This window comes from Anomaloglossus baeobatrachus, chromosome 10 (genome assembly GCF_048569485.1).
Source record: "Anomaloglossus baeobatrachus isolate aAnoBae1 chromosome 10, aAnoBae1.hap1, whole genome shotgun sequence".
NCBI classification, from domain to species: domain Eukaryota; kingdom Metazoa; phylum Chordata; class Amphibia; order Anura; family Aromobatidae; genus Anomaloglossus; species Anomaloglossus baeobatrachus.
The window spans coordinates 69,404,356-69,418,470 of record NC_134362.1 but is presented as its reverse complement, the minus strand read 5'-3'; the positions used below and the strand labels follow the sequence as shown (position 1 = coordinate 69,418,470).

The window sequence follows — 14,115 nt, the reverse complement described above, 5'->3', positions numbered from 1 at the left end:
ATCCTAAAAGTCACAAGTGGATTTTTGACAATCCTTTGCAATATGACTCAGGATATATAAGCCAGATCAGAATCCCAATTTGCAGACACGGTGTTTCGGGGTGCTTGCCCCTCGTCAGTGCAAAGTATGGGGGTGTCTGATCTGGCTCATGAGAAAGCTATGTGGGGACCACGGGGGAACACTATTCTCCTTAAGGAGACTTTGCAAGCCAGTCTGGCTGCCAGGTAAGGGGACTTATAGCTGCAATGCCCCTAAAATTCCACGGGGGAACACTATTCTCCTTAAGGAGACTTTGCAAGCCAGTCTGGCTGCCAGGTAAGGGGACTTATAGCTGCAATGCCCCTCTGGGAAATATTCAAATTGTCTCTCCAGTAAAGGAGACAAACTCTAGCACAGCGCCACCTATTGGAAGTAGCGATCCTAAAAGTCACAAGTGGATTTTTGACAATCCTTTGCAATATGACTCAGGATATATAAGCCAGATCAGAATCCCAATTTGCAGACACGGTGTTTCGGGGTGCTTGCCCCTCGTCAGTGCAAAGTATGGGGGTGTCTGATCTGGCTCATGAGAAAGCTATGTGGGGACCACGGGGGAACACTATTCTCCTTAAGGAGACTTTGCAAGCCAGTCTGGCTGCCAGGTAAGGGGACTTATAGCTGCAATGCCCCTAAAATTCCACGGGGGAACACTATTCTCCTTAAGGAGACTTTGCAAGCCAGTCTGGCTGCCAGGTAAGGGGACTTATAGCTGCAATGCCCCTCTGGGAAATATTCAAATTGTCTCTCCAGTAAAGGAGACAAACTCTAGCACAGCGCCACCTATTGGAAGTAGCGATCCTAAAAGTCACAAGTGGATTTTTGACAATCCTTTGCAATATGACTCAGGATATATAAGCCAGATCAGAATCCCAATTTGCAGACACGGTGTTTCGGGGTGCTTGCCCCTCGTCAGTGCAAAGTATGGGGGTGTCTGATCTGGCTCATGAGAAAGCTATGTGGGGACCACGGGGGAACACTATTCTCCTTAAGGAGACTTTGCAAGCCAGTCTGGCTGCCAGGTAAGGGGACTTATAGCTGCAATGCCCCTAAAATTCCACGGGGGAACACTATTCTCCTTAAGGAGACTTTGCAAGCCAGTCTGGCTGCTATTAAGAGTCTAGACATTTTTACTTAAGGGGGCTGTAAACGAAAAAGAGGCATGCAACACTCGCCAGTGTTGGGGTCAGCAGAAGTAGCAGTGGACCCACAGGACCACAGGGGGGACCCGGGCTGACATGAGAGGGGCTTCACTAAATGTGCACCGGGGTAGACGCCAGGTGCCACTCCCAGGGCAGTGTCCGAGACTGTGGCAGCTGACCCCCAGAAGAGGGAATGCATGGACAGACTTAGGTGCAGGCGGGTACTTTCGCTAGTGCTGACAGGTGCAGCCAGGATGGCTGGGCAGACAGGACAGCAGGAGGAGACAGGTATGATGGGCACGACATGGGTAGACAAGTATGGGAAGGCGGATATAGGTATAGGTAACGGGACAGAAGCATGGGACCTGACAAGTCGTTAACAGATGGGTAAACTGGCTGACTAACTAAAGGCGTTGTGCAGGCACCTCATCTAGTGGGAGGATGCCTTAAATACCTAGTGCCTCTCAGCCATAGGTTGAGAGGCACTTCCTGGAAATGGTGCATCGACCCTTTAAGTGCAGTGCAGGTGCACGCCCGCGCCATAAGCAAATTCATGGGAAACCTCTGCAGCGTGCACAGGCCCTGGTAGGAGGAGGCAGCAGAGGAGAACATCAATGGCCTTGGGAGTGCAGGGAAGGGCACAGTTCGGCTACGTTGGTGAGTGAGTTAGCGTCCCTGCTTGGGAGAGGCAGGGCAGTGCAGGGATGCCGCCACTACAAGGTAAAGGATGACATTATTACTAAAAGGAGGCATGGAGCGGTACTACTGCTATGAAGATATGCAAATTGCATCTTCGGAGTAGAAGACAACTTGAACTCAAGTGCCACCTATTGAAAAAGCAATCCTAAAAGTCGATACGGACCCTTTAAACGAATCTTGCAACATGACTTAGGATAAAAGCCAAACCAAAATCTCAATTTGCAGATACAGTGTTGCCCCTTATCAGTGCATGTAAGTCTTCAAATAGAGGCTGGAGAGACATCAATCTAAGGCTATGTGCACACACTGCGTTTTTTTGACGCTGCGTTTTTGTGCGTTTTTGGCCGCTAAAAACGCACAAAAACGCACCTGCGTCGAAAAAACGCGGCAAAAAACGCACGCGTTTTGCCGCGATTTGGTGCGTTTTTTTGCTGCGTTTTACTGCGTTTTTGCTCACTGCGTCCTTATGCGTTTTTTATCAGTGAACAAAAAAAAAAAAGGTCTGATGTCATTTCCTTCTTCAATGTGTTCTTCATTCTCCACTAGTGTATACAGAAGAGCAGACAGCAGCTGTCGAACTACAAGGCTCAGCATCCTCCTTCCAGGACTGTATGCAGGATTTCTTTGCCCCCCCCAAACAAAAAAAATGACGTGGGCTTCGCCATATTTTTGTATGCTAGCCGGGTACAGCAGGCAGGTACGGGCTGCCCCCAACCCCCAGCTGCCTATTTGTACCCGGCTGGGAACCAAAAATATAGGGAAGCCCTTTTTTTTAAATTATTTCATGAAATAATTTTAAAAAAAAATGACGTGAGCTTCGCCCAATTTTTGAGTCCAGCCGGGTACAACTAGGCAGCTGGGGATTGGAATCCACAGTGCAGGGTGCCCATGCTTTCTGGGCACCCCCGCTGTGAATTGCAGTCCCGCAGCCACCCCAGAAAATGGCGCTTTCATAGAAGCGCCATCTTCTGGCGCTGTATCCAACTCTTCTAGCTGCCCTGATGCCGGGTGGCTAGCTAGGTAATAATGGAGTTAGGGCTAGCTGTATATTATCAGCTGGCCCTAAGCCCGAAATTCATGGTGTCACGCCAATATTAGACATGGCCACCATGAATTTCTAGTAAAGATAAAAAAAAAACACAACACACAGAAAAATATTTTTATTAGAAATAAAACACAACACAATTAGTGACTCCATCTTTATTGAAATATAGAACCCCCCTCCGCAGTAATCCTGGGTTAGGGTCCCGCGCCATCCAATCCGGATCCAATATCATCTGATCGGTTTGCTGGAAGGCAAAGCGATCAGATGATGTGTCAGGATCAAGTGCCTGAATCCCATCACACATCAGCTGATTGTATAAAAGCCGTTTATACAATCAGCTGATGCATCGGTGCAAAAAAAAATAATACTCACTTATGTGCTGATTACCAGCAGCTCCTGCAGCGATGGGGCGGGAGTCTGATCCTGTCCGATCGCTGCAGCAGCTGCCGGTAATCAGGGATGAAGTCTCCTGACGCATCCGCTGATACCGGCCGGGCGCCCGCGTCACCGCCATACTTACGATCACCTGATGCGTCAGGTGACTGCATCAGGTGATCCATCGCCAGGTCCTGCATCCTGCAGGCATACGTACCCGGGGAGACTGCACACTGCCGGAGCGGGGGGTGGCGATACCGTGACAGAATCTGGGAGCGGACATGGCACCGGGACCCTGCAGACAGGTGAGTATAACTCTTTTTTTTTTTTCTACTGTTAACTTTTGTTTTCGCAGCCGCTTCCACCTCCCGCCCAGACATGGCGCCGCACGGCAGCATACATGCACAGGACGGGAGGTGGAAGCAGCGGTGACGGTACCGGGAGGATTCACGCTTCTGTATATACTGACAGAAGGAATCCTCTTCCTGTACACGTCACTTTACTACCCACCTCCTGCGTTTATAGCTGCGTTTTTGGTCTTAGAAACGCACCAAAACGCAGCTATTTGTGTTTCTCATTGCGTCTTTCAACATCCCATTGAACTCAATGGATGAAAAGCGCAGTGAAAAACGCGGGAATAATTGACATGCTGCGTTTTTGTGGCACCACAAAAACGCAGCTGAAAAAAAACAGATGTGTGGGACAGCAAAAATGAAAACTCATAGACTTTGCTGGGGAAGCAAAGTCATGCAGTTTTGAGGCCAAAAACGCACCCGAAAAACGCGCAAAAACGCCGAGAAAAACGCACTGTGTGCACATAGCTTTAGATGGTTTAGTGAATCCTGAATTGAGCAGGGGGTTGGACACGATGACCCTAGAGGTCACTTCCAGCTCTTAAGATCCTATGTTACATTCTGTAGAGATGTTTCATGGATGCAAGAAGTGGTCATGGCGGTCTGGGCCTAATGCAAAAAGCAAGGTGAACGACAATGTCATCAGTGAGAATGTCATCATTATGGTGGGATACTTGTGTTGCTCTTTGGTGGTATTATGTGGTTATTGTGTTGTGGTATTATTTGACCTTACATAGCAGTAGGATTGGTACTTTTAGGGGCCCTTTGCACACTACGACATCGCAAGCCAATGCTGCGATGCCGAGCACGATAGTCCCCGCCCCCATCGCAGCTGCGATATCTTATGATAGCTGCCAGAGTGAATATTATTACTACGGCAGCTTCACATGCACTTACCTGCTGTCACACTGTACTCTAAGATGTACAATAGCAGTACAGCGCAGTAATGTGGGACTGAGAGGATTCCTGAAACTATCTGAGAAGGTTAGCTGGTAAACCACTAGGGGGCGTAAAAGTGGAGGAAACGTATGAGCAGGGAATTCCCTAGCAGAGGTAATACTAGTCAATCCCACCAGATGGCAGTAGAATCATCAGAAAGCCGTGTCACAACATGAGGTCTTGTAAGTACACAAGGGCAAAGTCTAAACATAGTTAGAGGGGAGCAAATAGTCAGTAGCCGGGAAATCAGAGCCTAGAAGCGAGGGGGAGTGGGAAGACAAGACAGAATAAAGGTAAACAGATAAGTAACGAACAGGGAGACAGCGGGAGAGACACTGATGGAAACAGACAACAGAGGAGGTTAACAGGTCAGGTGAACATGGAGGTCAGGAGGGGGCAGAGCAGACAACAGGTCACTCAAGAGCAGAACACAGCAGAGCCAGACGTATCACTGGCGAAGTCCAAGAGAAACAGTGCCCTAATAAAGCAGCCTGACCTTCAGAACGAGGCAGAAAGGATTAACCCCTAACGTGACTTGCATCAGAAGTGAAACTAAAAAAAAGGCTCAGCTCCAGCTGAGCCAGGAGTCAATCATGACACCTGCCCTGCGACATCGTCGCTCTGGCTGGCGACCTGCCTCCTTCCTAAGGGGGCGGGTCTTGTGGCGTTACAGCGACGTCAGACAGCAGGCGGCCAATAGAAGCGGAGGGGCGGAGATGAGCGGGACGTAAACATCCCGCCCACCTCCTTCCTTCCGCATTGCAGACAGGACGCAGGCAGGAGATGTTTCTCGCTCCTGCGATTTCATACACAGCGATGTGTGCTGCTGCAGGAACAAGGAACAACATCGTACCGTCGCTGCAGCCAAAATAATGAAAATGACCGACACTACACCTATCATACGATACCGACGCTTTTGTGCCCGGTCATCGTAGTTAAAATGATCTACACACTACGATGTCGAGAGCGACGCCGGAAGTGCGTCACTTTCGATTTGACCCCACAGATATCGCACCTGCAGCATGGACCTGTGTGCTTTCCAGTATCAGGGCTTAATTTTGTGGCGCCCTGGACAAGCCAGGACGTCACAGGTACTGCAACAACACACCCCACACCCCGGTTAGGAACATCTAAGTCAGACACAAATCCTTGTTGCCTTCGTCCAGGGGCTGATGTCCACACCAGGTGGGGCGGAGCCAGGCGGTTGGCTCCACCCACCGAGGAGTTCACAGTCCTGGAGGCGGGAAAAGAGAGGAGTTGAACAGTTGAAGTTGAGTGTAGAGGAGAGTGAGGGAAGCAGTAGTGGAGGAACTGACTGGCCGTGTCCGGGTACGTGGCCGGGCACAGAAACAGCAAGGTTGGCAGACGGTGGTGACCGTCTGCAGGAGAGGCTGATTGACGCACAACCGTAAGGACCGGAGATGGGCGGTGGTCCACCGGTACCGGATCGGGGAGCGAAGAGAAGCCAGCACCATCTGGCAGGGCCTACGGACCCCGACCAGGCTAGGAGTCGCCGTAAAACCGGTCAAATCCGTCAGCGATGGGAACCTCCGGGGTTTCCCAGCAATAAAGACCCGACTAAAGGCAACCATCCAAGCCGTAAGGGAGATTAAGCTACTGCCAGAGCTAGAGCTCCCAGGGCCAGAGCCTGCAGGCAAGAAGGGGCTCCCTCAGCCAACATACCGCAGGGGAGCGGGTTACCGGTGGGAAGCCATCGGGGCCGAGAACATAATACCGGTGCAGGGAGAGACAGTTACCGCCAGCCTACCGGGAGTAACCGTTGCAGCCATCTGTGGGACTCGTCCATCCAGCCGTTTGTTTTACCAGAGACTCCGTGTGCGTTACTGGCTGATTGAGTACCACCATGACGTCTGGCACTGCACGACCCCGCACCTGGCCAGGCCCCGCAATCCATCAGACAATCACTCCGGGCCCCAGGACTACCACAATCCCCCTACCCACGGAGGGGAGGAAAACATCCCAGCTGCTCCCTGTCACCGCTCCCGGGATCCCCGTACAGAGCAGTGGTGGTGCCCCAACCTCACCACACACCGTGGGTGGCGTCACAAAACGACACCCCAAACACCAACAAAACACCTCTTTCACTCACAGGCGAGAAGCGCCGCTCGAGTCCCCGGATCCGGCCCACCGCTCGAGCCACCGAGCAGCAGCAGTAGCAGCGCCGGACCCGAGCGTGGTGAGCGCAGCGCCCCGCCGCCCGCGACAACTTCAGTCCTGGTCCAGCCCTGGGTCTGTCCCAACCCTTCCATTTAGGCTTTCTTTTTTTTTGAGACACTCATAAACATTAGATAACAACCGTCTGTAGCTGCCGACCATTTCAGCACTTGATTCTTCTGTATTTAGGGGGGATAATCTGGTCTCAGAGGTGTTTTTCTCTTTCTTTGTTGAATGCATGTGAATACTCAGCTAAGCCGAATACACATGTGCATAAGGTAGTCGGTAGAGATAGGTGCATGCCGAACAAATGTTCATCCGACACCTACCTCATATAATGTATGGTCAGCTTTGAGATTGTATAGCCTGACTACCATCAATCCTTGTCCAACTCACTGTCACGTCTCCACCAGAGTCTGTGTGATTTCTGCTCCGGCCATCAGGCGCTGGTGGGCGGTGGCAGTAATGGAGGTGGAGTCAGTACCAGTAGCTCTGGGGAGCGCAGTCGCCGCCCATCCACCAAGCTTAGTAACCCTAGGACTTGCAGTTCCACTGGCTGATTGTGGTGGTGTGTGCCTTCAAGGTGAAATTATCAGCTTCCAGCTCCAGTCTATTGCAAGGCTCCTCCACACCCTTCTTATACCTTCAGTGGTCTGCTGCTCTCTGCCAGATATATTCTAGTTATTACTGATTACTGCTTGTCTCTGGTACTCTGTATTATTCATCCCTGTGTTTTGTCCTTTGCCTGTTCTGACCACTCTTTTGACCTTAGCATATTTTCTGACTACGCTTTTACCTGCCGATTTTGTCCCTTTTTGTACCTCTTGGTTTGACCCTGCCTGACGACTACTCTTCTCGGGATTGCAACTTTCCATAGGCAGCGATCTCCTGGATCCTGTAGTAATGCCAGATCCCTGTACAGGGGTTAAAGGGTTTCGGGGTTCTTGGGATCCTGCTTAGTGGGCAGCTAGTCTCTAGTCTGTTCCTGACAGCCATACTGAGATTGTGGTCCTGGGCAGACATTACATTCATCCCACACTGGACCATCCTATGTACCATATAAATCACTATGTTTGTCTTTGACCAATAATTCTTTACAAGCACTTTGACAACTTTTTTGTGACAAATGGAAGGTGATCTACTGGTAAAAATCCCTAAACAGAAGCAATAATGTGTTAATCTGCCAGATATAAAATTAAGGAGTGAGGATTGTAGTATCATACAGATGTAGCATTTCTCAGATTGTTCCTGGAATTGCTCTTTACAGTATGTAAGTAAGTCTATAGGTAACATATAGTGGTATCAATGGTAGTGCCAAATGACGAGCTTCTGCATCGCCCACACCCAGCTCGGACACATCTACGCAGCACATGAACTATGAATGGTATGGTCCCGTTAGAGACCCATGTCATGAGAGCCATGAGATCAGTATGGAGGCGTATTATAAACCACCCCTGATGTTACGGTCACAGGTCAGCAGGATGCAGAAGCGTGTGAAGACATATGTGTACAATGCCAGAAGTTACGAATTCCTGGGAGTGGATGGGGTGTGGACACATCTCATGTCACTGCTGTCTGGCTGCCAATCTTAATTCCCTACCTACAGTTGGGATCTAAAGGTTAAAATTTAAGGAGAAGTCCAATTTGGGATTTTTAGCTTCAACCCTAATTCCCAAAAACTTGGGATGCTGTATAAAGAAAACAAGAATGCAATGATTTGGAGATCTCATTTTTTTTTAACAACAGAACATAGAACACAGATCAGGAACTTTAACATTGGACAGCTTTCTTTTGAAAACAATTAACTCATTTAGAAATTGATGGCAGAAACACATCTCAAAATAGTTGGGACAGAGCCATGTCTACCATTGTGTAGCACCCCGTTTTTAATTTTTACAACAGTCTGTAAATGTCTGGGGAGAGAGGAGACCAATATTTGAAATTTTGGGAGTGGAAAGTTGTCCCATTCTTGCCTGACGTAGGATACTCACTGCTCAACAGTTTAGGTTTTTGCTAGATTTTTAAATTATTTTTAATTGGAGAGAGGTCTGGACTGCAGGCGGACACAATGCATTATCCAAACGTTTCTTCTGGAAAGCCATGCTGTTGTGATGGAGGCAGTATGTGGTTTAGTATCGTCTTGCTGAACTATACAAGACCTTCCCTGAAATAGACATTGACTGGATGGAGCAAACGTTGTTCTAAAACTTATATAATGATCAGCATTGATAGCACCTTACAAGCTATATAAAATACCCATGAAAAAAGAACTAGTGCCCCTAATACCATCGGAGATGCAGGAACTGTGCACTGATGTGTTGATATACGCTTCTTCTCTACATGATAGAACTTTATCCTGTAATTTTTAGATTGCACTGTGAACCGTGTTCAATAATGATTTCTGGAAGTATTCCTGAGCCCATGCACTGATCTGCATGACCTAATTATACCAGCGCTGCCTGAGAGACCGTCATCTGATTTTGAATGTCAGACTTGTCCGTTGTGCACATGGATTTCCGAATCTTGTGATGATATTATGTACTGTAGATTATGGGATATTCAAAGTGTGTGCAATTTTAAAGGAACAGTTTTTAAAAATGATTCCACAATTTTTAGATGCAGTTGTTAACAGATTGGTGACCTCTGATCATCTTTGCTTCTTAGAGACTCTGCCTCTCTAACATTCTCTTTTTATAAATAGTTACTGTATTTTTCAGTTTATAAGGCGTGCCGGATTATAAGATGCACCCCAAATTTAATGGACAAAAAAGGTAAAAAAAAATGGGGTCCATCCTATGGTGTCTTATGGTGTCTTATCTTATGGTGTCCTACCAGGAGCGAGCAGGCGGAAGCAGTGGTGTAGAGTCACAGGAGGCAGTGGCAGTGGTAGAGTAGGGTGATGCTGCAAGCAGTGCGGCGTGTCCCAGATGCTGGCTGTGGGTGCAGTGAGGCAGACAACTTTCAGGAACTGTCTGTGGTGGGGGCTTCAAAGAAATTGCACCCAGGGTCGGCGCGTGTGCAAATGGAGCTCTTGGCTCAAGATCTCATCTGCATATGCGCCACCTCTGGACACCATTTTCCTTGGGAGATCTGTGGGCTGGAAGCAGCAAGTGCGCAAATCAGATCTTGAGTCAAGAGCTCCATCTGTGCATGTGCCGACTCTGGGCACCATTATTTGAAGTCCGCACTGCCAACATTTTCAGGATGGCGCCCGCAACCCCGGCACAGAACAGCACCCGCGGCCCCAGCACAACACAGTACAGCGCCTGCGGCCCACATCTCCAGCACAGCACCCACAGCATTGCTCCTGCACCCCCGATAAGTCTTATAATCTGAAAAATATGATATGTCACTTAGTTGAAAATGGACCCTTTAGCTGTTTTTGATGGATACCTTTTACGTTTCCAGCTTTTTGTCAACCCTGTCCCAACTTCTTTAAGATGCATTGTTGTCATGAATTTTGAAGTGACTTCATCTTTTCAGCCGGCTGTCCGCTGCGTTAGCTAAGCCTTCTGTCAATCAATATGACTTAGGCAGTAATGTCCCCCCTTTCGACAGAGCAGAGGGACTATGTCAACGTGATGTTACATGAAGTATGAGAATCATAGGCGATCTACTGTATGACCACGAGACGTCCCTACTAGTTTCCCCATGAGACATATATGCTGTAGTTATTGTATTAATTTTGGCTCTGAAATCTACTAAAAGTCGCTGGGTAATTTTTGGAATATTTACCATTGTGTTTGTGATGCAGACTGACCACTCAGTGGAGTGTGGAAGATGAAGAGGAGGCTGCAAGGGAGCGACGCCGAAGAGATAGGCAGCAGCAGGACCAGCTGGGCAGCGAAGGCCAGTCTCCAGAGGATGGAAACGAAGAGGCCTGCACGCCATCAGATGAGCAGTAAGTTTTCTTTTATAGTCTATTTTAGCTGAAATGTACATTTTCAGCCACATTTAGAAAAAAGACCAGATTAAATCTTTCTGGTTCATCAAGAAACCCTAATTATGATCCCAGGAAGATCCTCAGAATCCTGTTTGAAAAACTAAATTAGGCCCATTTGAATGAGCGCATGCAAAAATGAATATGAAGGGAGGGGGCGCTATGACATCACCTATTGTGATCGGTGGATCTTGTGGTATCATATCAGCTGTGTATAGAGGTGTTACCGGTCATTGTAACCCTGTCTCTGATGATAAGGAAACTGCTGAAAACTCTCTTTCAAAAGGCGGTAAGAATGAATTTAAAAAAGCGCCACTGGCACAGTGAAAATGTTCAAATAACCAAGAAACTATTTAGAATAAAGTTGTTACCCCTTTTAAATAAAATGAATGAATCAGAAAATGACCTATTGTTTAAATCAGGTTTTGTGTTACATGTACGTTTTACAAATTGTTAGCAATATTATTTTTTCATATCATGATCAAAAATACAATTTTGAAATCTTGAATTTTTCACTCTGCAAATGGGGCTTTTTTAGTGTGTTTTAAGGGAGAGTTTTCAGCAGTTTGCTTATCATCAGAGGCAGTATTAGACAGACCGGTAACACCTCCATACAGAGCTGATACCACAGTATCACAATAGTCAATGTCACACTTGACCCCAGAAACCTCCAGTAATACCAGGCCTGGCTGCGGTTACCTGGGTTGAACTCCGGAGCTCTCAGCCGAGCTCCGTAGTGCAGCCGGGACTGAACTCAGGGTTTGCAGGACTGAACCGCAAGAGCCGACTGATTACACGGCGATTGCGGTTCAGTTCATGTCACAGCTGTGGACAGGCTGGGCTGAACTCCAGAGCTCAGGTGACAGCTTCGGAGTGCAGCCCAGCCTGTCCGCAGCTGCCATGAACTGAACTGCAGTCGCTGGGGAATCAGTCGGCACTTGCAGTTCAGTCCTGCAAACCCCGCGTTCAGTCCGGGCTGCACTCCGGAGCTCAGGTGAGAGCTCCGGAGTTCACTGCAGGTAACTGAAGCGAGGCCTGGTATTACTGGAGATTCCTCCGGTAGCCAGTCTGACACTGCCTGACCCTGCTTTCCCATTGAGCTTCGCACACGTTCATTAACAGAAGCGTAACCTGAAGGTCATGTTACCCATTGCAAAAGCTCCAACGAGGCCCTTAATTATAAGTCTTCAATAGTATTGGTCTGTTTATATAGGTCAAAGGCACTTTTTGGGCTTCCTAGGCTTCAATGAATTGCAAACCCTGCACATATAGTAGTTATGCCCCTGCCAATTAGATATTTTAACATAAACGATAGAGTCTTTTCATCGTGGCTAAATACAGGTATTGTTTCCTAAACACTAAGTGATGTCATAGCTCCCCCTCCCTTCACATTCTCCTTTGTACATGCTCATTAGATGCTTTAATTGATAACATCTTACCATCGATGTTAATGTGCGTGTGTTATTTCCTGAATCAATAGGAAAATAAAGTCTAAAAAAAACCCCCAGAGGCTAGTGTGAGAATTGCAGTAGTTCTACACACATATATACATATATATATATTAATAATAATATTTATTCATTTATATAGCGCTGTTAATTCCACAGCGCTTTACATACATTGGCAACACTGTCCCCATTGGGGCTCACAATCTAAGTTCCCTATGAGTATGTTTTTATATATACAGTATATATGCAGTGTATGTATATATAATAATAATAATAATTTTATTCATTTATATAGCGCTATTAATTCCACAGCGCTTTACATACATTGGCAACACTGTCCCCATTGGGGCTCACAATCTAGAGTCCCTATCTGTATGTGTTTGGAGTGTGGGAGGAAACCGGAGTACCCGGAGGAAACCCACGCAAACACGGGGAGAACATACAAACTCCTTGCAGATGGTGTCCTTGGTGGGATTTGAACCCAGGACCCCAGCGCTGCAAGACTATATATATATATATATATATATATAATATATATATATATATATATATATATATATATATATATATATATATATATATATATATATATATATATATATATATATATATATATATATATATATATATATATATATACTAGAAGGTGGCCCGATTCTACGCATCGGGTATTCTAGAATTTACGTATTGTGTAGTTCATGTATGATTTTTGTTATATATATATATATATATAGATGTTGTTGTGTGTAGTTACCAAGTGTTTGTGTACGGCGCTGTACATGTTCTGGGTGTGGCGGGGGGTGAGAGCGGTGTTGTATGTGTGTTGCGTGTGTTGCGTTGTTTGTGGAGCGCTGTGTCTGTAGCGTTGTGTGTGTGTGTGTGTGTGTTGTGCGGTTTGTGTGTGTGTGGTGTGTTTTGGGGGGGAGGTATGTTTTGAGCAATGTGTGTGTTGTGCGGTATGTGCGTATATTTGTGTGTGCTGCGGTGTTTGTGTGTTGGGTGTTGTGTGTGTGCAGCGTTGTGTGTGTGTGTGTGGGTGTCTGTGTAGGGCGTTGTTTGTGGTTCCTATGCTGCGCATTCCCAAACGTGCTCCATCCGCCATGCTGCGCACTCCCAAACGTGGTCCATCCGCCATGCTGCGCACTCCCAAACGTGCTCCATCCGCCATACTGCGCACTCCCCATCGTGCTGCATCCCCCATGCTGCGCACTCCCAAACGTGCTCCATCCGCCATGCTGCGCACTCCCCATCGTGCTCTATCCGCCATGCTGCACACTCCCAAACGTGCTCCATCCGCCATGCTGCGCACTCCCAAACGTGCTCCATCCGCCATGCTGCGCACCCCCCATCATGCTCCATCCGCCATGCTGCGCACTCCCAAATGTGCTCCACCCGCCATGCTGCGCACTCCCAAACGTGCTCCATCCGCCATGCTGCGCACTCCCAAACGTGCTCCATCCGCCATGCTGCGCACTCCCAAACGTGCTCCATCCGCCATGCTGCGCACTCCCAAACGTGCTCCATCCGCCATGCTGCGCACTCCCAAACGTGGTCCATCCGTCATGCTGCACACTCCCAAACGTGCTCCATCCGCCATGCTGCGCACTCCCAAACGTGCTCCATCCGCCATACTGCGCACTCCTAAACGTGCTCCATCCGCCATACTGCGCACTCCCCATCGTGCACCATCCGGCATGCTGCGCACTCCCAAACGTGCTCCATCCGCCATGCTGCGCACTCCCAAACGTGCTCCATCCGTCATGCTGCGCACTCCCAAACGTGCTCCATCCGCCATGCTGCGCACTCCCAAACGTGGTCCATCCGCCATGCTGCGCACTCCCAAACGTGGTCCATCCGCCATGCTGCGCACTCCCAAACGTGGTCCATCCGCTATGCTGCGCACTCCCAAACGTGGTCCATCCGCCATGCTGTGCACTCCCAAACGTGCTCCATCCGCCATGCT

At 48.2% G+C, this 14,115-nt stretch overlaps 1 protein-coding gene across 2 annotated transcripts in view; it reads left to right on the top strand.

The window, feature by feature from the left end:
- LSP1 (lymphocyte specific protein 1) overlaps positions 1-14,115 on the top strand; it is a 109,860-nt gene that overhangs the window by 54,879 nt on the left and 40,866 nt on the right. For both annotated transcript variants that reach the window (XM_075327011.1, XM_075327013.1), the window contains exon 2: positions 10,519-10,665. In XM_075327011.1, the coding sequence (XP_075183126.1) occupies positions 10,519-10,665 (147 nt within the window). The remainder of the gene's footprint in view (positions 1-10,518; positions 10,666-14,115) is intronic.